The sequence below is a fragment of the Oncorhynchus masou genome, chromosome 6, assembly GCF_036934945.1.
Source record: "Oncorhynchus masou masou isolate Uvic2021 chromosome 6, UVic_Omas_1.1, whole genome shotgun sequence".
NCBI classification, from domain to species: domain Eukaryota; kingdom Metazoa; phylum Chordata; class Actinopteri; order Salmoniformes; family Salmonidae; genus Oncorhynchus; species Oncorhynchus masou.
Window position 1 is genome coordinate 16,587,731 of NC_088217.1, and position 26,335 is coordinate 16,614,065.

General features: G+C 42.2%; 1 protein-coding gene across 4 annotated transcripts in view; it reads right to left on the reverse strand.

Annotated features, from left to right (window-relative positions):
- Positions 1 to 274: 274 nt before the first annotated feature.
- The window catches only part of LOC135541423 (vitamin D3 receptor B-like), a 118,989-nt gene continuing 92,928 nt past the window's right edge, over positions 275 to 26,335 (reverse strand). The window contains exons 7-11 of one of the 4 annotated variants that reach the window (XM_064967660.1): positions 23,961 to 24,144; positions 16,489 to 16,640; positions 13,161 to 13,277; positions 11,680 to 11,924; positions 275 to 10,748 (exon numbers count right to left, since the gene is read on the reverse strand). In XM_064967660.1, coding sequence (XP_064823732.1) covers positions 10,638 to 10,748; positions 11,680 to 11,924; positions 13,161 to 13,277; positions 16,489 to 16,640; positions 23,961 to 24,144 — 809 coding nt within the window. In that variant the 3' untranslated portion in view covers positions 275 to 10,637. Of the gene's footprint in view, positions 10,749 to 11,670; positions 11,925 to 13,160; positions 13,278 to 16,488; positions 16,641 to 23,960; positions 24,145 to 26,335 lie in introns of those variants that run through there. The other 3 variants (XM_064967663.1, XM_064967661.1, XM_064967664.1) reach the window with 3 other exon arrangements.

The window sequence follows — 26,335 nt, forward strand, 5'->3', positions numbered from 1 at the left end:
AGTTTGGTACACTGCCTGTATACTATTTCACCACATGAGATGTTATTTCATACTATTTTATATAGCTTTTTTGTGTTTGATAAATCATGTTTCGTTACCACCCATTAAGTTGATAGTCATCTCTGTGTTTCTACTGTAATTGTATTTTAGTTGTACTGACCAGACTTTTTACTCAAGTAGCACTGTGTGTTGAAACAATTAAACATGGGTGTTTAATTTATATTAAATCCATCAAATATATGTCATGCATACAGTAAACATCGAACAGACACACAACATTACACAGTTGTTTATTATTTGATTTGCAAAACATCTGACAAAAATAACATACATAAACACCAATTTATAATGTCTGTTTTAATAGAAAGAAAAAATATCTTAAATGAAATAAAAACAAAAATATACATTGCAAGAAATTAGATGAACTACTTTGATAATTGCAGCCATATAATGCTGAAATGGACAGGCATTAATGTAGAGCATATTCATCCAAATGTATGCATTGTGTTACAAACAATACCTTAAGTGCTTCTGTTGTTTCTGGCTTTCTATGTGAAGTGGTGCAGTGTGTTAAAAACAGGAATTTTTCATTTAACAATCTAACATTTTAGTTGAACAATTCTTCTTCAACTAGATTCTTGCCCACAAAGATTGGTAAAGTAGAATCACAGTTAGCTGCAAGAATAATAGGTAAGGAAGTACTATTGACCAATCTTTGAAATTAGCTGTCTCGAGAATCAAGAACAAATTTGAGTTGTTTTACGATACTTGGAAAAAAGCTAGTTTGCTAACTTTCTAATTTTGCTTTGCGAAACACTCTCCAGGCATTACAAGGTTCATATAGGCACTCAACTCAGGCTCCGAGGGACCACAGTGTCTGCTGGCTGTCAATATCTATAGCCAATACATAGGTAACACAAAGCTAGCTAATCTGAACTCCTTTCACTCCCTGCCCTGTACTCCAAAGTGTAGCGTGATGAGTACATGGGAGCTAATTCCCCCATTTTCATTGTGAAAAAGGAATTATTTGTGCATGCAGGTCACTTTGGTACTCTTATTTGCATGAGTTTATATCGATTTTGATATAAGTCTAGTGAGGTCTACATACCTCCAATAGCTAGCCTCCAATAGCTAGCACGAGAACTGATTATCAATCTGACTGCTTTTGCTGGACACATTTTTATTTTTTAAAGTTCTGTTTGAATACAAACTGTCAAAATCGAGACAGTTAGTTGGAAAGATGGTAGGAAGCATTGTCAAAAACTATTCAAAAACTGTATTCACAGATATTAGTAGCAATTTTAAGTGGTACTTACTGAGCAATGTCAACCAAATGGTGCACAACCAGTTCACCAGAGGGAGTACGCTCAAAGACTTAGAGTGTCTGGTCAAAAAAAAGAAGAAAAGTGCCTTCATGTTGGAAAGTGGAGTAGCTGGTGATTAGTATTACACAATACTTGCTGCCTCATTGATAGATTAAAGTGGTTTAATCAAAGTCAATAAATGGACATCAAGCTCCTCAAGTCTACATTGTTCAAATAGGAATTTGCTTTTCTAGAACCAGCTTCCTATAGCTTTATACCAACCTAAACTACTTGGCTTTAATAAACTACATAACACGACAGACACTGTGGCCTCACATGTCCTGGTTAGCATATATCTGCTGGGCGATACCCAACCGTGCCAATGTTAGTAAGAATAACAATACACTGATCGATCTGTGATGTTCTTGATAAAAGCAGCATTAAATGGATACTGATCTTTGTCCTGTCAGAACTTCTGCCCTTTCCTGAAAATAAGATCTATACAGAAGAGTTTATTCTAAAAAGGTGGGTTGGGGGATATGAGAGTGGAGAAAACTTAGTAGCTGATAGAGGGAAAGAAGGAAAGAGAGATGGATAGGGGATAGAGTGAGAAACATCTAGTAAGGGCAAAGACCATGCCAACTGTACCAAGAGGAGCAGACGCATCAACTCTCCGACCCGAAACCATACGACTCATGACCCCTCTATACAGAGGTCACAATTAAGTCTCTCGTAGCGTTTCATTCCAGGAAGTTGCTCCCTCCCTTCTGTCCTTGTTCACTGTAAGCTGAATATGGCGGAAACCAGGTGGAGGTATTCCTTACATACAACTACCCAGTTGTGTCAGATGGGCGAAACGCGAGTGAACTAAGAGAAAAAGGGAGGAAACCACGTATTAGAATGAAACACAACCCCGGTCGACCAGAACACAGCCTGGACCCCCATTGGTCAGAATGCAGGCACAATTAAAACACAACCTCTGGTGGGTGTTTGTTCGTTACTTTAAAAAAAGGCAATGTTTTTAGTAAAAAAATATTGTACAAAAAAAACTACCAATGACTTCATTAGCTGTATAGTCCCCCAGTCTGCATGGTGAGACATCTTTGAGGTAATCATTGATTCATTAGACAGCAATAAATACCAACACATATTACAAAAGTAAAAACAGAGGAAACTCCTTTAATGCTAAAGCATAATCTGTAGCTAAAAGAGGTAGATCATTGTTGTGTACATCCATTGTGGACACTCCTTTTAATGTTTGAAGAAAAAAAACCTACACGTGAATGTCAACGGTACTGTACAGTATATCGATCCCTTTCACATTATGAAAATGTATTGAAAGGCAAATCTCACTCGATCAAAAAAATGTATATTATTTTTTTGTGAGTTACATTTCAATTCATTTCTCAAACTGGATTCGTAATTGCTTTGTACAACCTTTATAAAAGAACACACTCTAAAACAAAAAAATGAGACCATTATGCTAGCTGATGCTAGTGCACCACACCCTGTATTCTAGGTATTCGCCCCGTTTGATATAGATAAATAAACAAGTAAGGAAAAGAGACAGACAACTGTAAAAACTCTAAATAATCCAAGTTCTAGTTTCATTTCATTTCATTAATGGTTCCTACGTTCCAGTTTGAAGTTCGATCAAAATGTCACAAAAATGTAGACGTTCTAAACCGATGAATGAAAAGAAAAAATGCTTAACCAAGACTAATGACATAAAATGGATTAAAATAAAATTCTGATTTTGCTTTTGTTCTTCAACTCATAATTACTGCTATTGAACAGCTTTTGAAATGTCTGGAGTTGAAATCAACTGACTGTAGGTCATGAAGCCACATTAGGCCTTTTCTTTATAAAGCGTTTTGGAAAATCCACTACATTTGACTGAATATTGAGCAGCTATAACTGTACAAAACCAGACCTGAGAGAGAGAGAGACCTCTCCTTACCCTGTACTTCTCTAAAGGGAGATTTGTGACAACATCCTGCCCTGTGGCACTTACATGATAACCAAGTCTTATACATACAGTGCCTTGTGGAAAGTATTCAGACCCCTTGAATTTGTCTACATTTGGTTACATTACAGCCTTATTCTAAAATCAATTAAATTAAATTAAATCCTCAGCAATCTACACACAACACACCATAATGACAAAGTGAAAACAGGTTTTTAGAAATGTGTGCAAATGCATTAAAAATAACAAACATACATACCTTATTCACATAAATATTCAGATCCTTTGCTATGAGGAACGAAATTGAGCTCAGGTGCATCCTGTTCCCATTGATCATACTTGAGATGTTTCTACAACTTGTTTGGAGTCCACCTGTGGTAAATTCAATTGATTGGACATGATTTGGAAAGGCACATAACCGTCTATATAAAGTCCCACAGTTTACAATGTATGTAAGAGCAAAAACCAAGCTGTGAGGTCGAAGAGTTGTTGGTAGAGCTCTGAGACAGGATTGTGTTGAGGCACAGATCTGGGGAAGGGTACCAAAAAATGTCTGCAGCATTGAAGGTCCCTAAGAACACGGTGGCCTCCAACATTCTTAAATGGAAGAAGTTTGGAACCACAAAGATTCTTCTTAGAGCTGGCCACCCGGCCAAACTGAGCAATCGGGGGAGAAGGGCATTGGTCAGGGAGGTGACCAAGAACCCGATGGTCACTCTGATAGAGCTCCAGAGTTCTTCCCTGGAGATGGGAGAACCTTCCAGAAGGACAAGCATCTCTGCAGCACTCCACCAATCAGGCCTTTATGGTAGAGTGTCCAGACAGAGGCCACTCCTCAGTAAAATGCAAATGACAGCCCGCTTGGGAGTTTGGCAAAAGGCACCTAAAGACTCTCAGACCATGAGAAACAAGATTCTCTGGTCTGATGAAACCAAGATTGAACTCTTTGGCCTGAATGCCAAGCGTGACGTCTGGAGGAAATCTGGCAACATCCCTACGGTGAAGCATGGGGTGGCAGCATCATGCTCTGGGGATGTTTTTCAGCGGCAAAGGAGACAAGTCAGGATCGAGGCAAAGATGAATGGAGCAAATTACAGAGAGATCCTTGATGAAAACCTGCTACAGAGCATTCAGAACCTCAGACTGGGTCAAAGGTTCACCTTCCAACAGGACAACGAACCTAAGCACACAGCCAAGACAAAGCAGGAGTGGCTTCGGGACTAGTCTCTGAATGTCCTTGAGAGGCCCAGCCAGAGCCCAGAGTTGAAGCCAATCGAACATCTCTGGAGAAACCTGAAAACAACGCTCCCTGTCCAACCTGACAGAGCTTGAGAGGATCTGCAGAGAAGAATGCGAGAAACTCCCCAAATACGTGTGCCAAGTTTGTAGCGTCATACAAAAGAAGACACAAGACTGTAATCGCTGCAAAAGGTGCTCCAACAAAGTACTGAGTAAATGGTCTGAATACTTATGTAAATGTTATATTTCAGTGATTTATTTTTAAGAAATTTGTTAACATTTCTAAAAACCTGTTTTTGCTTTGTCATTATGGGGTATTGTGTGTAAAATGATGAGGGGAAAAACGATTTAATCAATTCTATGTGGTAAATGGTACGTGTGTATATAGATTGTGTATAGGCTTGTCTCCCACATGAATCTTCTATGTGGTAAATGGTACATGTGTATATAGATTGTGTACAGGCTTGTCTCCCACATGAATCTTCTATGTGGTAAATGGTACATGTGTATATAGATTGTGTATAGGCTTGTCTCCCACATGAATCTTCTATGTGGTAAATGGTACGTGTGTATATAGATTGTGTATAGGCTTGTTTCCCACATGAATCTCCTTTTTGTGCAAGAATGGGTTCCAATGCATTCTGTTTACTTTTTTCTATATTCATTGATCTGTACACATTATGTGTGTGTGTGTGTGTGTGTGTGTGTGTGTGTGTGTGTGTGTGTGTGTGTGTGTGTGTGTGTGTGTGTGTGTGTGTGTGTGCGTGTGTGTGTGTGTGTGTGTGTGTGTGTGGTTGCATGTATATACAGTATGTGTGTATGTACAGTTAAAGTCGGAAGTTTACATACACTTAGGTTGGAGTCATTAAAAGTTGGTTAGGACATCTACTTTGTACATGACACGAGTAATTTTCCCAACAATTGTTTACAGACAGATTATTTCACTTACTCACTGTATCACAATTCCAGTGGGTCAGAAGTGTACATACACTAAGTTGACTGTGCCTTTAAACAGAATGGAAGATTCCCGAAAATTATGTCATGGCTTTATAAGCTTCTGATAGGCTAATTGACATAATTTGAGTCAATTGGAGGTGTACCTGTGGATGGATTTCAAGGCCTATCTTTAAACCCAGTGCTTATTTCCTTGACATCATCGGAAAATCAAAAGAAATCAGACCTTAGAAAATAAATAAATTGCCGACCTCCACAAGTCTGGTTTGTCCTTGGGAGCAATTTCCAAACACCTGAAGGTACCACGTTCATCTGTACAAACAATAGTACGCAAGTACAAACCCCATGGGACCACGCAGCCGGCATACCGCTCAGGAAGGAGACGCGTTTTGTCTCCTATAGATGAACGTACTTTGGTGTGAAAAGTGCAAATCAATCCCAGAACAACAGCAAAGGACCTTGTGAAGATGCTGGAGGAAACGGGTACAAAAGTATCTATATCCACAGTAAAAAGAGTCCAATATCGACATAACCTGAAAGGCTGCTCAGCAAGGAAGAAGCCACTGCTCCAAAACCGCCATAAAAAAGCCAGACTACGGTTTGCATCTGCAAAGTTGTGGCAAAATGGCCTAAGGACAAAAAAGGCAAGCCATTGGAGGGGCCATCAGAAAGCCCTGACCTCAATCATATAGAACATTTGTGGGCAGAACTTAAAACACGTGTGTGAGCAAGGAGGCCTACAAACTTGACTCAGTTACACCAGCTCTGTCAGGAGGAATGGGCCAAAATTCACCCAATTTGGAACCTTGTGGAAGACTACCCAAAACGTTTGACCCAAGTTAAACAATTTAAAGCCAATGCTACCAAATACTAATTGAGTGTATGTAAACTTCTGACGCACTGGGAATGTGATGAAATAAATAAAAGCTGAAATAAATCATTCTCTCTACTATTATTCTGACATTTCACATTCTTAAAATAAAGTGGTGATCCTGACTGACCTAAGACAGGGAATTTGTCCAGGATTAAATGTCAGGAATTGTGAAAAACTGAGTTTAAATGTATTTGGCTAAGGTGTATGTAAACTTCTGACTTCAACTTTATGTATGTATGTATGTATGTATGTATGTATGTATGTATGTATGTATGTATGTATGTATGTATGTATGTGTGTATGTGTGTGTGCGTGTATGCATGTATGTATGTATGTATGTATGTATGTATGTATGTATGTATGTATGTATGTATGTATGTATGTGTGTGTGTGTGTGTGCGTGTGTGCGTGTGTGCGTATGTATGTATGTATGTATGTATGTATGTATGTATGTATGTATGTATGTGCGTGCGTGCGTGTATGTATGTTATTTTACTGCTCGAGGGATATAAGTATTGTTTGGACAACCATATCTACTATTATGTATTAATTTTTACCTTACATTTTTTCATTCTTTATGCGATGCGTAATGCAGAGAACACCGGAAGAAGAATTTATTTACGTTAGTGAATTATTGTAAATGTTTGTTTATGTGTCAATTAATCTCATAAGGGATGGGTTGCCAATAGGCGATTTGACACGAAAAAATTGTTTTCATTCTTTAATTTAGAGTAAGGTTGTAACCTAACAAAATGTTGAAAAAGGCAAGGGGTCTTTCCGAAGGCACTGTACATAATGAAAATCAATACACAAAGAGCTACAGTGGGGAGAACAAGTATTTGATACACTGACGATTTTGAAAGTGTTCCTACTTACAAAGCATGCAGAGGTCTGTAATTGTTATCATAGGTACACTTCAACTGTGAGAGACGGAATCTAAAACAAAAATCCAGAAAATCACATTGTATGATTTTTAAGTCATTAATTTGCATTTTATTGCATGACATAAGTATTTGATCACCTACCAACCAGTAAGAATTCCGGCTCTCACAGACATGTTAATTTTTCTTTAAGAAGCCCTCCTGTTCTCCACTCGTTACCTGTATTAACTGCACCTGTTTTGAACTCGTTACCTGTATAAAAGACACCTGTCCACACACTCAATCAAACAGACTCCAACCTCTCCACAATGGCCAAGACCAGAGAGCTGTGTAAGGACGGATTAGGGTTACATTTAGAAAGTATCCCCATCAATATGAGGGACATTTCTTTCGAACAGATGATAGGACATTCATTGTGGTCAACAGGTTCCCCCTAAAGACTATCGTATCCATGACGGCCTTTAAGTACTCTGTAGAGTAGACTAAATAGTTAATAATAATGGATTGGATTTAAGCGCAGCCAACATGTTGCACCCACTTCGGTGTCCTTATCACACAAGGCTCTTGTATGGACAAGGGAATGAGATGATTGAAAGCATAGAAGTCGGTTCTACTCTATACATGTCTAATAGAATATCTGAGCCATAGAAATACACATTCTAAATATATAAACTGTGTATCTCCAGCCCCATCAATACGAGGGACATTTTTTAAAACTAGCTTTGTTTGTTTTTCTCTCCCTCCATATGGCTTATATTAGAGAGCAGCACTGTATATTCAGCTTGTAGAACATCCTCATTCTCCCAAATGATTAACCAAAGATGTCAAACGTCCATCAACGACACAACCTTAGTCAATAGGTTCATTAATTTGATTTGGAGTTTAGGCCACTAGGCATTGCCAATCACTCACTCGTCCCCACCTAAACATATATAGATCCATCTTTATATACTTAACAAAAATATAAAACAACGTGTTAAAGTGTTGGTCCGATGTTTTATGAGTAAAATAAATCATCCCAGAAATATTCCATATGCAGAAAAACTTATTTCTCTCAAATTCTGTGCAAAATGTGTTTACGTCCCCGTTAGTGAGCATTTCTCCCTTGCCAAGATAATCCATCCACCTGACCGGTGTGGCATATCAAGAACCTGATTAAACAGCATGATGAGGAGTATTTCTGTCTGTAATAAAGCCATTTTGTGGCTGGGCCTGGCTCCCTAGTGTGTGGGCTTGTCTTCCAGGTGGGCGGACCTATGCCCTCCCAGGCCCACCCATGGCTGCACCAATGCCCAGTCAGTTGAAAAGCATATTTTAGGGCCTAATTTATTGATTTAAATTGTTATGATTTCCTTATACGTAACTCAGTAAAATCTTTGAAATTGTTGCATGTTGCATGCGTTTATATTTTTGTTCAGTATATATAGAAAGTTGAGAAAGCATAGTGTTTCAGAGAGAGAAAGTGAAAATAAGTCGTAAAACACGGTCATCAATATCATGTTGTTTGCATATATAATCCAAGAATTTCCTTACTAAGAGATAGTAGTAGTAATATCTACACTCACCGGCTAATTTATTAGGTACACCACCTAGCTCCCACAGACAGTGGTCACATGGCCGTGGCTTGCTATATAAAGCTGGCAGACAGGCATCGAGGCATTCAGTTACTGTTCCATTGAATGTTAAAATGAGTGACCTCAGTGACTTTGAGCGTGGTATTGTTTAACTTCATTTAACTAGGCAAGACAGTTAAGAACATAATCTTGTTTTCAATGACGGCCTAGGAACCGGGATAACTGCCTGTTCAGGGGGTTTGAACTTGCAACCTTTTGGTTACTAGTCCAACACACTAACCACTAGGCTACCCTGCTGTTGGCTACCCTGATCGTTGGAGCCAGGCACGCAGGATCCAGTATCTCAGAAATTGCCACCCTCCTGGGCTTTTCATGCACGACAGTGTCTAGGCTTTTACAGAGAATGGTGTGACAAACATAAAACATCCAGTCATCAGCAGTCCCGTTGGCAAAAACAACTCAGTCGAAAGAGAGGTTGAAAGAGAATGGCAAGAATCGTGCAAGCTAACAGGCGGGCCACAAGCAGACAAATAACAGTGCAGTACAACAGTGGTGTGCAGAACGGCATCGCGGAAAGCACAACTCGTCAATCCTTGTCACAGATGAGCTATTGCAGCAGTCGACCACACTGGGTTCCACTCCTATCAGCTAAGAACAAGAAGAAGCGGCTCCAGTGTGCACGTGGTCACCAACACTGGACAATTGAAGAGTGGAAAAAGATCGCTAGGAACATGACAGCGAGTTGGCCTGCACAGCCCCCAGACCTCAACCCAATAGAGCATCTTTGGAACGGGCTGCTCTCACAAATCTGCAGCAACTGCGTGATGCCATCGCGTCAGCATGGACCAACATCGCTGTGGAACGTTTCCGACAAATTGTAGCATACCCCAAATAATTCTGGAGGCAAAGAGGGGTACTAGATGGGTGTACCTAATAAACTGTGTATGTAGCCCTGTGTACAGCTGTGGTTATTGTATTGATACATAGTATTTACAGGATGCGCAGTATACAACATCAAACCGGAGGACTCGGACATGTCAAAAAACACAACAGAAAACGGTCCATCCGCGTCCTCAAGACATTATTTTCAAATAATTCCACATCGCAGTCGGAAATTAAAGGAGTGAAATATGTGGAGAGATTAAGAACAAGCAGCTTTGAAACACTACATGTACTAAAAACTGTGGTCTACATATGAGGGAAAAAATGAACAATTCATGTAATTGTTTTAAGATGTTGTCCAGATTACTCGCAGGGATTGTGGCTATAAGACGTAGCCAGTAGAGTAACCGGCCGAACTATGCATTTCCAATCACATTTTGGCATTTGTAGCCCTTTGAAAATGGTGATAAAACTTAAACATAGACATACTTTAATAGATACTCTTGAGTACAGGTGGTCTAATAGTGTTTGGGATACATATCATTTGCAGCTACATTTATTTGCAGCTATCATAATTCTTCCCCCGCCCCTTCTCCAAGAAACAAAGAAACTAACCAACCAGAGCTCTGGCTTGGTTTGATTGACAGCTTGCTTTAGTGGCTAAACAACCACAGCCCCCCACACACTACTCCACAACCAAACTACTTCCGGGTTACAGAAAATATTCTGTATGCTGTATAGTGTATACGTTTCCTTCATCAATTCCTAGATGATAGCACAAATGGTGAAAAGTGTGCTCATAGAAGGCGTCACAAGGCAACACTCGTAGCAGACCGGAAGCTTTGAGAACATAGACAATGGGCGCGTTCGACATTGCAGTCTTCAAATGAAGTCATGATCGACTGATCTACAAATCACCTTGCGTCATAAATAACTACTCAATATTATTTGTAGATCAGTCAGTCATAATTTACCCATGTTCACTCTTTTGATGCTCTCGAACACGGCCAATACCTTTGGCAGAGATGAATGGGAGCGTGTTCTGTGGCGTATACGTACACACACACACTTGCCCTTGAGGAGAATTGAGCAGAATAACAAGAGGATGAGAGAAACAAATGGAAATGCTTTACTGATACTGTTCTTGCCCCTGTGACGCTCCAGCATCAAGTAGCTACCCTGGATTTAAATGTCCTCATGCATTTTTAAGGTTCTATGCTGTGTATTTGTGAACGGAAAGGTATTTGTGAATACAAAAACAAAACAAAATCAGAGGTAGCTCCAACGTAATGACTGACTGTATTAGTGAGAGTGAGTAGGCTTGTGTGACTGTGTGTAATCATACACTGCCATGCATAAAGCAGCACTTGCATGACACGCACAAAAAGCACACAATGCACTATATATACCGGTATACAAGATGCAATACTGTTTTTCAATATACTGTCCCTTCAATACGAAGGTAAGCGTACATGTCAAATATAAGCAGAATTTCCATGTATGTATGGTTCTGAAGTAAATTCTGCTGTTTGTATCATTCAATTGCCATCATTTTGTCAACAGCTGGAACATGTACCCAGTCTCAGGTCGCTGCATCTGACCTACCGAAGGTACACACACACACACACACACACACACACACACACACACACACACACACACACACACACACACACACACACACACACACACACACACACACACACACACAACACACACACACACACACACACACGCGCAGGGCAGGGGAATTCCTAACACACACACTTCCATATCCCCTTGCACCAAACCAACCAACCACCCCCCCCCCAACCCCCGACCCCCACACCATCTCCCTCCCTCAATCTCTCCTCACAAACTAACACTCACACCATCCATAACACGTCTAACCACGTTCCTATAGCTCCCACCTCATACCCTCCTCCCACCCCTCCTATGACCTTTCGTCCACCTCTCCACCTCCATGAAAGGTCAAAGATCACCAAAATGTGTTAATTTAGGAGACCTCGCTGCCGAACACCTCCAGCACCAGCGGGGTGAGCTGCATGCTGTGCTCTGGCTGGAAGGACAGCGAGCGGTACTGCTTGGAGTGCTCCTCGTTCAGGCTGCGCAGGTCCGCCAGCTTCTGGATCATCCTAGCGTACACCAGGCGGCCGCCCGGGTGGTGCAGCCGGATGTAGGCCTGCAGCGTCTCCGACAGACGGTCCTGCAGTGCCTCGATGCGCCCGTGGTCCTGCACGCCAGGACGGTCTGCAGGGAGGGAGACACAGATGTTAAAACTTTATGTCTCATCTCCAGCACCACAGTGTCTATTATGTGAATGGAGGGAGGACATAGGCGGTAAGACTTCAAAGGGACACTTCATCCCTTTTGAACGTCATATTCATCATCTCCAGCACCATACAAGACAGTGTTTACATTTGAAGGAAGGGAGTAGACATGGCTGGTAAGACTTGACAAGACAGTGTTTACATTTGAAGGAAGGGAGTAGACATGGCTGGTAAGACTAGACAAGACAGTGTTTACATTTGAAGGAAGGGAGTAGACATGGCTGGTAAGACTTGACAAGACAGTGTTTACATTTGAAGGAAGGGAGTAGACATGGCTGGTAAGACTTGACAAGACAGTGTTTACATTTGAAGGAAGGGAGTAGACATGGCTGGTAAGACTTGACAAGACAGTGTTTACATTTGAAGGAAGGGAGTAGACATGGCTGGTAAGACTTGACAAGACAGTGTTTACATTTGAAGGAAGGGAGTAGACGTGGCTGGTAAGACTTGACAAGACAGTGTTTACATTTGAAGGAAGGGAGTAGACATGGCTGGTAAGACTTGACAAGACAGTGTTTACATTTGAAGGAAGGGAGTAGACTTGACAAGACAGTGTTTACATTTGAAGGAAGGGAGTAGACATGGCTGGTAAGACTTGACAAGACAGTGTTTACATTTGAAGGAAGGGAGTAAACATGGCTGGTAAGACTTTAAAGCCCATAGCCATGAGAAAAAGTGTGTGTTATCCTTATACCTAAAACTAAGCATATGTGTGGTTTCATGACAAAATACATCAATTAGGCTAATATTATGTCACGTACAAAAACAGGCATGCCATACTTGAATGTAGATTTTAGCCAACGATAAATGGGAAATCTACATACACACAAATGTTCAAAATCGATTCATACCATGTCATGTACAAACACAGGCACGCCATGCATGTATACGCACACGTTATCATCAACCCCACTGACGAAAATAAATGGACATGATACACACTCACACACACATGCGTAAGCAGCCACTGAGACTGGAGTGTGTCGACTTCAGTACAGACACACAAGACCACTCACACACATTTTAATAGTCCACCACAAGAGAACTGATCCTCACATAAACAATTCATGACACACACACACACACACACACACACACACACACACACACACACACACACACACACACACACACACACACACACACACACGTGTACCTGGGGAGAGGAGGCAGATGGCCATGAGTAGCACATGTTCCTCCTCATGGAGGTTGAGTTTCTTAAGTCCCACCTGGAATTTAACCAGGGGCTCCAGCAGCTCCAGAGTGTGGCCCGCTGCAGGAGGCAACCCATACATACACACACAAATACACGTTGATCAGATCAGATAGCAATCACAATATATCTATATATACTTGCCGAAACCTAAGGATGTGTGGTTTCACGAGATAAGACATGTATTCATATTATACTATGTACTGTACAGTGCCTTCAGAAAGAATTCAGACCCCTTGACTTTTTCCACATTTTGTTACGTTACAGCCTTATTCTAAAATTGCATTTATACACAACACCCCATGATGGCAAAGCGGGAAAAAGGTTTATAGATATACCTTATTTACATAAGTATTCAGACCCTTTGCCATGAGACTCGAAATTGAGCTCAGGTGCATCCTTGTTTCCATTGATCATCCTTGAAATGTTTCTACAACTTGATTGGAGTCCATCTCTGGTAAATTCAATTGATTGGACATGATTTGGAAAGGCACACACCTGTCTATATAAGGTCCCACAGTTGACAGAGTACAAACCAAGCCATGATTTCCAAGGAATTGTCAGTAGAGCTCCGAGACAGAAAAACATTTCTGCAGCATTGAAGGTCCCCAAGAACACAGTGGCCTCCCACATTCTTAAATGGAAAGAAGTTTGGAACCACCAAGACTCTTCCTAGAGCTGGCCGCCCGGCCAAACTGAGCAATCAGGGGAGAAGGGCCTTGGTCAGTGAGGTGAACAAGAACCCGATGGTCACTCTAACAGAGCTCCAGAGTTCCTCTGTGGAGATGGGAGAACCTTCCAGATGAAAAACAATCTCTGCAGCACTCCACCAATCAGGCTTTTATGGTAGAGTGGTCAGACGGAAGCCATTGCTCAGTAAAAAGCTCAAGACAGCCCGCTTGGAATTTGCCAAAAGGCACCTCAGACCATGAGATACAAGATTCTCTGGCCTGAATGCCAAGCGTCACGTCTGGAGGAAACTTGGCACCATCTCTACTGTGAAACATGGTGGTGGCAGCATCATGCAGTGGGGATGTTTTTCAGTGGGAGGGACTGGGAGACTAGTCAGGATTGAGACAAAGATTAATGGAGCAAAGTACAGAGAGATCCTGCTCCAGAGCGCTCAGGACCTCAGACTGGGGCAAAGGTTCACCTTCCAACAGGACAACGAACCTAAGCACACAGCCAAGACAAAGGAGGAGTGGCTTCAGGAAAAGCCTCTGAATGTCCTTGAGTGGGCCAGCCAGAGCCCGGACTTGAACCCGATCATCTCTGGAGAGACCTCAAAATAGCTGTGCATCAACGTTCCCCATCCAACCTGACAGAGCTTGAGAGGATCTGCAGAGAAGAATGGGAGCAACTCCCCAAATACAGGTGTCCAAACTTGTAGCGTCATACCCAAGAAGACTAGTCTGTAATCGCTGCCAAAGGTGCTTCAAGAAAGTACTGAGTAAAGGGTCTGAATACTTATGTAAATGTGATATTGCGGGGGGTTCATAAATTTGAACAAAAATTCTAAAAACTTGTTTTTGCTTTGTCATTGTCGGGTATTGTGTGTAGATTGATGAATGAAAAAACGATTTAATCCATTTTAGAATAAGGCTGTAACGTAACAACATGTGGAAAAAGTCAAGGGATCTGAATACTTTCTGAAGGCACTGTATACCATGTGTGTGATACATCATATGTCTATGTATATGAACAGTGATTGTTATCAGCTATCAGTGATTGTTATCAGCTAACAGTGATTGTTATCAGCTAACAGTGATTATTTTAAGCTAACAGTGATTATTTTAAGCTAACAGTGATTATTTTAAGCTAACAGTGATTATTTTAAGCTAACAGTGATTGTTATCAGCTAAGAGTGATTGTTATCAGCTAAGAGTGATTGTTATCAGCTAAGAGTGATTGTTATCAGCAAACTGTGATTATTTTAAGCTAACAGTGATTGTTATCAGCTAACAGTGATTGTTATCAGCTAACAGTGATCATTTTAAGCTAACAGTGATTGTTATCAGCTAACAGTGATTGCTATCAGCGAACTGTGATTATTTTAAGCTAACAGTGATTGTTATCAGCTAACAGTGATTGCTATCAGCGAACTGTGATTATTTTAAGCTAACAGTGATTGTTATCAGCTGATATAACTGATCCTAAATCAGCCCTCCTAGATGATGGCAGGTAGGCTGGTGGTTAAGAGATTGGGTCAGTAACCCTAATTGCTCCTGTAAGTCTCTCTGGATAAGAGGGCATGCTAAATGACTGTAATGCGAATGTGAATATAACAAGGGCCCAGCTAATTAATCACTGTTGGTATATGGTTTCCCTAACTAAGCATTTGTGTGGTTTCATGAGATGAGAAATGTATTAACAGTAAATCATACATTATATAGCGTTATGGATGGAAACATATAGTTCACTTTAGTTAGGTGTTAATTGATAGATAAAGAAACAGGCCTCCTGTTTGTAATTTCTGGATCATAAACACCTTTTTACAATTTGTTATGATCCAGAAACTAGAAAGGAGGCTGCTAACTTCACAACCAAAAGGTATGCTTGTGTGTTATCAATTGTTTAATTGGTAACTATTGATCATCTCTATATGAAGAGTTTTTTTCCAAAACCCTATATATACATTTTCTAAAATGTTGTAATTTAGCTGTTATTGTTTAAAGAACTTATGAAAGAGATTGGAGTGTTTTTGCATCATATGATGCAAAATGCAGTGGCTGTATTTCTTTATTCTGAAAGTTATATATCATGAAAACTTGTTTGCTGACATGCAAAACATTTTGGGAATATATCAACAATGGACTAATGAAACAAATACCAAAATATTATAAAATTATAATAATTAATAATGATTTCACATAATCAACTAATCATCAAGCTTTGATCATTTGAATCAACTGTGAAGTGTTAGGGCAAAAAACAAAACTCACACACTTTGGGGTCCCCGGGACTGAGATTGGGGAACGCTGCACTAGATGCTTTGTGAGAGAGTCTAGGTCAGGAGTGATATTCTTTGGTTGATCTGTAAAAATACCCTGGGCTTGTTTGAAAAGCAAATGAAAGCCTTGGGGGTCTGTGGATGGGTCCGACTGGCTCTGCTGCTCAAGTGTCTTAGCGTTTTAGAGTACGTACTCCTCGTTGGAAAAGGTGTATCTGTGTGTGTTGTGTGTATGCACCTGTATGTGTTATCCTTTTCCACTCACCTTCAGAAACATTGATGGTTGGAAAGGGTGTGTGTGTTAGCCTGCCTCAGTCTTACCTTTAGTGACGTCGTTGACGCAGTACTTGAAGTCGGGCCCACCACAGCTCCAGGACATATCCTCTAGGTTGAAGGACTGGTTTGAGCGCAGCATGATCACCTCGATGGCGCTTGACTTGAGCAGGGCGATCTGGTCCTCAGCCGTCAGCTCCCTGGAAGGATTACAGCCAGGGGTGTATTCATTAGTGTACACCGTAGCAAACAAAGCTAAACAAATGTTTCTCATTGGACAAGTTCAGGTTGTCCCCCTCCCTGTTTCAGTCCGTTTCTTCTGTTTGGTACTTAATGAACGTGGCCCAGAAAGATGGCCCCTATGAAAAGAAAGAAATCCCGTTTGACAGTGGCCATAAACAGTGGGCTTACGGTCCGGTTATGATCAGACAAAGGTTTAAAGGATGGGGTTGTAGATTTTTTAATTTAGGAGACTGTTCAGTTACTGTTTGATTGAACGTTAGAATGGGCAAAACTAGTGACCTAAGCAACTTTGAGTGTGGTATGATCGTAGGTGCCAAGCGCCCCTGTTCCAGTATCTTAGAAATGTCGAGCCTGCTGGGATTTTCACACACAACGGTGTCTAGGATTTACCGATAATGGTGCGACAAACAAAAAACATCCAGTCAGCGGCAGTCCTAGGGGCGAAAACAGTTAGTTGATGAAAGCGGTCGAAGGAGAATGGCAAGAATCGTGCAAGCTAACAGGTGGGCCACAAAATACAGGCGCAGTACAAAAATGGTGTGCAGAATTGCATCTCGGAACACACAACTCGTCGGTCATTGTCAGGGATGGGCTATTGCAGCAGACGACCACACCTGGTTCAATTCCTATCAGCTAAAAACAAGAAGAAGCGGCTCCAGTGGGCACATTGAGGAGGGGAAACACATTGTCCGACGAATCCCGGTACCTGTTGCGTCATGCTGATGGCAGAGTCAGGATTTGGGGCAAGCAGCATGAGTCCATGACGCTATCCTGCCTGTTGTCAAGCTGGTGGTGGCGTAATGGTGTGGGGAGTGTGTTCCTGGCACACGTTAGGTCCCTTGATCCCAAATGAGCAATGTTTGAATGCCACACCTTGTAGAATCCATGCCACAAAGAATTCAGGTTGTTCTGAAGGCAAAGGGGGTCCGACCTGCTACTAGATGGTTGTACCTTATAAACTGGATACTGAGTGCATGTCGATTGGTTTGAGCACTTGTGTTGTGCAACCGAGATAAATAGTTGTCTGGGCTTTATAAGGCACTGTATCTCACGCATGTACAGTCATGGCCAAAAGTTTTGAGAATGACACAAATATTAATTTTCACAAAGTCTGCTGCCTCAGTTTGTATGATGGCAATTTGCATATACTCCAGAATGTTATGAAGAGTGATCAGATGAATTGCAATGAATTGCAAAGTCCCTCTTTGCCATGCAAATGAACTGAATCCCCAAAAAACATTTCCACTGCATTTCAGCCCTGCCACAAAAGGACCAGCTGACATCATGTCAGTGATTCTCTCGTTAACACAGACGTGAGTGTTGACGAAGACGAGGCTGGAGATCACTCTGTCATACTGATTGAGTTCTAATAACAGACTGGTAGCTTCAAAAGGAGGGTGGTGCTTGGAATCATTGTTCTTCATGGTTACCTGCAAGGTTACCTGAAACACGTGCCGTCATCATTGCTTTGCACAAAAAGAGCTTCACAGGCAAGGATACTGCTGCCAATAAGATTGCACCTAAATCAACCCTTTATGGGATCATCAAGAACTTCAAGGAGAGCGGTTCAATTGTTGTGAAGAAGGCTTCACAACGTCTCCTAAAGTTGATTCAGCTGCGGGATCGGGGCACCACCAGTACAGAGCTTGCTCAGGAATGGAAGTAGGCAGGTGTGAGTGCATCTGCACGCACTGTGAGGCGAAGACTTTTGGAGGATGGCCTGGTGTCAAGAAGGGCAGCAAAGACGCCACTTCTCTCCAGGAAAAACATCCGGGACAGACTGATATTCTGCAAAAGGTACAAGGATTGGACTGCTGAGGACTGGGGTAAAGTCATTTTCTCTGATGAATCCCCTTTCCGATTGTTTGGGGCATCTGGAAAAAAGCGTGTCCGGAGAAGACAAGGTGAGCGCTACCATCAGTCCTGTGTCATGCCAACAGTAAAGCATCCTGAAACCATTCATGTGTGGGGTTGCTTCTCAGCCAAGGGAGTGGGCTCACTCACAAGTTTGCCTAAGAACACAGCCATGAATAAAGAATGGTACAAACACATCCTCCGAGCGCAACTTCTCCCAACCATCCAGGAACAGTTTGGTGATGAACAATGCCTTTTCCAGCATGATGGAGCACCTTGCCATAAGGCAAAAGTGATAACTAAGTGGCTCGGGGAACAAAACATCGATATTTTGGGTCCATGGTCAGGAAACTCCCCAAACCTTCATCCCATTGAGAACTTGTGGTCAATCCTCTAAAGGCGGGTAGACAAACAAAAACACACAAATTCTGACAAACTCCAAGCATTGATTATGACACTTATGAAATGCTTGTAATTATACTTCAGTATTCCATAGTAACATCTGACAAAAATGTCTAAAGACACTGAAGCAGCAGACTTTGTGAAAATGTATATTTGTGTCATTCTCAAAACTTTTGGCCACGACTGTACACCCTCACACAAACATACAATATTATGCACACACACAAGCACACCACACATACACTTTGGGTGGTTTCAAAGTTTAGATATCAGATCATACATGTGTAAAAACTCCAGAGTTAATCCGGTAGCATCCATCATCATCATCCCAAGAAAGAGGAGAGAAGGGAATGGTGATAGTCTGGAAAGACAAGCCATAGCTAGTCTGGACGTGCCCTATCCCTGGCTTCTGTGAGACTGAGTGATGGCGCCCGTTGACAAACTCCACAAGCATAAACACTGTACAACAACAGAGCCCTTACGTCGTGGGGCAAAAGAAAGCAATCAAAGAAGTTTCCCAAGAAACCTATGGCATATCCAGCATGGCAAAAGTTACGAGTTTCCAAGAAACCTATGGCATATCCAGCATGGCAAAAGTTACGAGTTTCCAAGAAACCTATGACATATCCAGCATGGCAAAAGTTACGAATTTCCAAGAAACCTATGACATATCCAGCATGGCAAAAGTTACGAGTTTCCAAGAAACCTATGACATATCCAGCATGGCAAAAGTTACGAGTTTCCAAGAAACCTATGACATATTCAGCATGGCAAAAGTTACGAGTTTCCAAGAAACCTATGACATATCCAGCATGGCAAAAGTTACGAGTTTCCAAGAAACCTATGACATATCCAGCATGGCAAAAGTTACGAGTTTCCAAGAAACCTATGACATATCCAGCATGGCAAAAGTTACGAATTTCCAAGAAACCTATGACATATCCAGCATGGCAAAAGTTACGAGTTTCCAAGAAACCTATGACATATCCAGCATGGCAAAAGTTACGAGTTTCCAAGAAACCTATGACATATCCAGCATGGCAAAAGTTACGAGTTTCCAAGAAACCTATGACATATCCAGCATGGCAAAAGTTACGAGTTTCCAAGAAACCTATGACATATCCAGCATGGCAAAAGTTACGAGTTTCCAAGAAACCTATGACATATCCAGCATGGCAAAAGTTACGAGTTTCCAAGAAACCTATGACATATCCAGCATGGCAAAAGTTGATTTCCAAGAAACCTATGACATATCCAGCATGGCAAAAGTTACCTTTCAAGAAACCTTGACATATCCAGCATGGCAAAAGTTACGAGTTTCCAAGAAACCTATGACATATCCAGCATGGCAAAAGTTACGAGTTTCCAAGAAACCTATGACATATCCAGCATGGCAAGAGTTAAGAGTTTCCAAGAAACTCTGTCATATCCCCACGGCAGGATTTACATGTCATACTGGTTACGGCTGATGTGGTGTGTTCAGTGGCCTTCCCTTCAGTGGCCTTCCCTTCAGTGGCCTTCCCTTCAGTGGCCTTCCCTTCAGTGGCCTTCCCTTCTGTGGCCTTCCCTTCTGTGGCCTTCCCTTCTGTGGCCTTCCCTTCTGTGGCCTTCCCTTCTGTGGCCTTCCCTTCTGTGGCCTTCCCTTCTGTGGCCTTCCCTTCTGTGGCCTTCCCTTCAGTGGCCTTCCCTTCAGTGGCCTTCCCTTCAGTGGCCTTCCCTTCTGAAGAGATATTATAGCCCCTCAAGGGATAAAATAGTTGTTTTGACTACATTGAATTGAAACATTTTGTTGTATTACTTCAGGGTAAACGTAAATCTATAATGGCATACGATGATAACCTTTGACCTCATCAACCAATCACATATTCGGTGTGATGTTAAAGGCACAAGCTTTAATTGCGACAGACTGCCTCTGCCACTTGGTACTGGAGAAACATAACCACTCTCAAATGCATAAACGTAGCTATGGATGCAAGGACTAGTTTTAAACATATTTTGAAGCACGACAAAGACAGCAAAAACATAAACAATGAAGTAATACAACTGAAGAATCAGTTGTAGTAAGACATTCATTATGTATATTTATTCTGAGAGAAGCAATTACTATATAATGGCTATATAATTGTGCAGCACTGACAAGCCTCAATGCTCTTCTTCAATCAGAAGACCTACATGAACATTACTAACAATGCCTGACCGTATCCTCGACCTAACTTAGCCACTTTACTCTGTCAAACATCAATCTTTATGACATATCTTCTGATGATAACAAAAGATAACAAAAATAATTGCATGTGTAGGCACACTTGTCCTTCTGTGAAGGAACACTCAGACTCTTAACCCTTAAACTGCTGGGCCTCCTGTACTCCATTAATGAGCAGCCATTTTGACTGCAACATAAATGTATTTCAAAGAACACAATAGCATTTTCATTAGTGTACGTTACTGTAATCCATCTGCCGCCGTGTGCTCAGGTTATTCTGCCATGTGCAAAGGCTATTCTTGGAAAAAGTGTACTTTGAAAGTTATTTGGTAAAGGAAAGAGTTTTGGAGACCTCAGAATCTGCTCTTTCTGAAACTATATAGAAATCAAAACATCGTACCTGCATGTGACTCTGCAGGATTATTTGAAAAGGTCACTTTTTGGAGCATTGAGAAAAAAATGACACATCCTCCTAAATCTGCATATACAGTTGAAGTCGGAAGTTTAGTCAAATACATTTAAACTCATTTTTTTCACAATTCCTGACATTTAATCCTCTTAAAAATGTCCCATCTTAGGTCAGATAGGATCACCACTTGATTTTAAGAATGTGAAATAGTAGAATAGAATAGAATAGTAGAGAGAATGACTTATTTCAGCTTGTATTTCTTTCATCACATTCCCAGTGGGTCAGAAGTTTACATACACTTACATACATACACAAATTAGTATTTGGTAGCATTGCCTTTAAATGTTTTAACTTAGGTCAAATGTTTCGGGTAGCCTTCCACAAGCTTCCCACAATAAGTTGGGTGAATTTTGGCCCATTCCTCCTGACAGAGCTGGTGTAACTGAGTCAGGTTTGTAGGCCTCCTTGCTCGAACAGGCTTTTTCAGATCTAACCACAGAATTTCTAAAGAATTGAGGTCAGGGCTTTGTGATGGCTGCTCCAATACCTTGACTTTGACGTCCTTAAACCAATTTGGGCCCAAACTTTGGAAGTATGCCTTAGGTCAGTGTCCATTTGCAAGACCCATTTGCAACCAAGATTTAACTTCCTGACTGATGTCTTGAGAAGTTCCTTCAATATATCCACATAATTTTCCTCCCTCATGATGCCATCTATTTTGTGAAGTGCACCAGTCCCTCCTACAGCAAAGCACCCCCACAACATGATGCTGCCACCCACGTGGTTCACGGTTGGGATGGTGTCTTCGGCTTGCAAGTCTCCCCCTTCTTCCTTCAAACATAATGATCGTCATTATTGCCAAACAGTTATTTTTTTGTTTCATCAGACCAGAGGACTTTTCTCCAAAAAGTATGATCTTTGTCACCATGTGCAGTTGCAAACCGTAGTCTGGCTTTTTATGGCGGTTTTGGAGCAGTGGCTTCTTCCTTGCTGAGCAGCCTTTCAGTTTATGTCAATATAGGACTCGTTTTACTGTGGATATAGATACTTTTGTACCCGTTTCCTCCAGCATCTTCACAAGGTCCTTTGTTGTTCTTCAGAGATTGATTTGCACTTTTCACGCCAAAATATGTTCATCTCTAGGAGACAGAACACATCTCCTGAGCGGTATGATGGCTGCGTGGACCCATGGTGTTTATACTTGCGTACTATTGTTTGTACAGATGAACGTGGTACCTTCAGGCGTTTGGAAATTGCTCCCAAGGATGAACCAGACTTGTGGAGGTTTACATTTCTTTTCTGGGGCCTTGGCTGATATCCTTTGATTTCCCCATGATGTCAAGCAAAGAGGCACTGAGTTTGAAGGTAGGCCTTGAAATACATCAACATGTACACCTACAATTGACTCAAATGATGTCAATTAGCCTATCAGGAGCTTCTAAAGTCATGACATCATTTTCTGGAATTTTCCAAGCTGTTTAAAGGCACAATCAACTTAGTGTATATACACTAAATTACTTGTGTCATGTACAAAGTAGATGTCCTAACCGACTTGCCAAAACTATAGTTTGTTAACAAGAAATTGGTGGAGTGGTTGAAAAACAAGTTTTAATGACTCCAACCTAAGTGCATGTAAACTTCCGACTTCAACTGTAACACAAATTCTATTTGTGATACTGAATGTCTAACAGCATACCTCTGTTTAAATAGACTTATTCAGGAAAAGTCAAGAACGGAGGGGGCATGACTTAAAAAATTGCTGAGATATTTCAATTTGAACCTCCAAATGCAGTCAGAATGTCTGCCTCGGCACTTCTAGTTTTAAACGAGTAAACCCACAAATAAGGCCTTGTTTATATTCGTGACAAATAGACTTCATGAATCCATTATTGGAAATCCTGTAATTCAGGGAAACTTCATACACACACACACACACACACACACACACACACACACACACACACACACACACACACACACACACACACACACACACACACACACACACACACACACACACACACACACACACACACACACACACACGCATGCAGGCACAAACACACACACACACATGCAGGCACGCATAAACACACACGCAGGCCCCCACAAACACACACACACACACACACATGCAGGCCCGCACAAACACACACACACACATGCAGGCCCGCACAAACACACACATACGCAGGCCCGCACAAACACACACACACACATGCAGGCCCACACAAACACACAAACATACACACACACACGCATGCACACATTTTTGGTATTTAAATGTGCTGTAAATTCAGTTCAACACATTTAAAAAATCACATACTTTAACTAAACACACACATACACCCTTTACCCTCCTCACCCCACCCATCCACACAAACCACCCATTAACCCACACACACTCACCTGAAACCGGGGATCATCTTAGCGAAACCAATGACCTTCTGGATGCTGTAGCTGACCAGGTCGGCCAGGTGGGGCAACATGGAGAGCTTGGAGCCGTCATCGTCGTTAGAGTCCGGGCTGCCATCCTGGTCCTGGTACATCATCAGCAGGTTACTGAAGTTCATCAGCTTAGTGTCCACAGACTCTATATGGATGGAGGGAGGGAGGGAGGGAGGGAGGGAGGGAGGGAGGGAGGGAGGGAGGGAGGGAGGAGGGAGGGAGGGAGGGAGGGAGGGAGGGAGGGAGGGAGGGAGGGAGGGAGGGAGGGAGGGAGGGAGGGAGGGAGGGGGGGCAGGAGAGAGGGAGAGAGTTAGAAACTCATAGGAGAAAAACAACTGATTGATTCTTCTGAAAAAGGGGAAAGTGAATGGAACACGGACAGAGAAGGCCAGGGAGTGAAAACATGGAGAGAGAGAGAGAAGGCTAGGGAGTGAAAACATGGGGAGAGAGAGAGAAGGCGAGGGAGTGAAAACATGGAGAGAGAGAGAGAGAAGGCGAGGGAGTGAAAACATGGAGAGAGAGAGAGAAGGCTAGGGAGTGAAAACATGGAGAGAGAGAGAGAAGGCTAGGGAGTGAAAACATGGAGAGAGAGAGAAGGCTCGGGAGTGAAAACATGGAGAGAGAAAAGGCTAGGGAGTGAAAACATGGAGAGAGAAAGTGGCTAGGGAGTGACAACATGGAGAGAGAAAAGGCTAGGGAGTGAAAACATGGAGAGAGAAGAGACTAGGGAGTGAAAACATGGAGAGAGAAAAAGCTAGGGAGTGAAAACATGGAGAGAGAGAGAGAAGGCGAGGGAGTGAAAACATGGAGAGACAGAGAAGGCGAGGGAGTGAAACATGGAGAGAGAGAGAGAAGGCTAGGGAGTGAAAACATGGAGAGAGAGAGAGAGAGGAGGCTAGGGAGTGAAAACATGGAGAGAGAGAGAGAAGGCTAGGGAGTGAAAACATGGAGAGAGAGAGAGAAGGCGAGGGAGTGAAAACATGGAGAGACAGAGAGAAGGCTAGGGAGTGAAAACATGGAGAGACAGAGAGAAGGCTCGGGAGTGAAAACATGGAGAGAGAGAAGGCTCGGGAGTGAAAACATGGAGAGAGAGAGAAGGCTCGGGAGTGAAAACATGGGGAGAGAGAGAGAAGGCTAGGGAGTGAAAACATGGAGAGACAGAAAAGGCTTGGGAGTGAAAACATGGAGAGAGAAAAGGCTAGGGAGTGAAAACATGGAGAGAGAAAAAGCTAGGGAGTGAAAACATGGAGAGAGAGAGAGAAGGCTAGGGAGTGAAAACATGGAGAGAGAAGGCGAGGGAGTGAAAACATGGAGAGACAGAGAAGGATAGGGAGTGAAAACATGGAGAGAGAGAGAGAGAAGGCTAGGGAGTGAAAACATGGGGAGAGAGAGAGAAGGCTAGGGAGTGAAAACATGGAGAGAGAGAGAGAGAGAAGGCTAGGGAGTGAAAACATGGGGAGAGAGAGAGAAGGCTAGGGAGTGAAAACATGGAGAGAGAGAGAGAAGGCCAGGGAGTGAAAACATGGAGAGAGAGAGAGAAGGCTAGGGAGTGAAAACATGGAGAGAGAGAGAGAAGGTGAGGGAGTGAAAACATGGAGAGAGAGAGAGAAGGCGAGGGAGTGAAAACATGGAGAGAGAGAGAAGGCGAGGGAGTGAAAACATGGAGAGAGAGAGAAGGCTAGGGAGTGAAAACATGGAGAGAGAGAGAGAAGGCGAGGGAGTGAAAACATGGAGAGAGAGAGAGAAGGCGAGGGAGTGAAAACATGGAGAGAGAGAGAAGGCTAGGGAGTGAAAACATGGAGAGACAGAGAAAGCTAGGGAGTGAAAACATGGAGAGAGAGAGAGAAGGCGAGGGAGTGAAAACATGGAGAGAGAGAGAAGGCTAGGGAATGAAAACATGGAGAGAGAGAAGGCTCGGGAGTGAAAACATGGAGAGAGAAAGGGCTAGGGAGGGAAAACATGGAGAGAGAAAAGGCTAGGGAGTGAAAACATGGAGAGACAGAGAAGGCAAGGGAGTGAAAACATGGAGAGAGAGAGAAGGCTAGGGAGTGAAAACATGGAGAGACAGAGAAGGCTAGGGAGTGAAAACATGGAGAGAGAGAGAAGGCTAGGGAGTGAAAACATGGAGAGACAGAGAAGGCTAGGGAGTGAAAACATGGACATAGAAAAGGCTAGGGAGTGAAAACATGGAGAGAGAGAGAAAAGGCTAGGGAGTGAAAACATGGAGAGACAGAGAAGGCTAGCGAGTGAAAACATGGAGAGACAGAGAAGGCTCGCGAGTGAAAACATGGAGAGACAGAGAAGGCTAGGGAGTGAAAACATGAAGAGACAGAGAA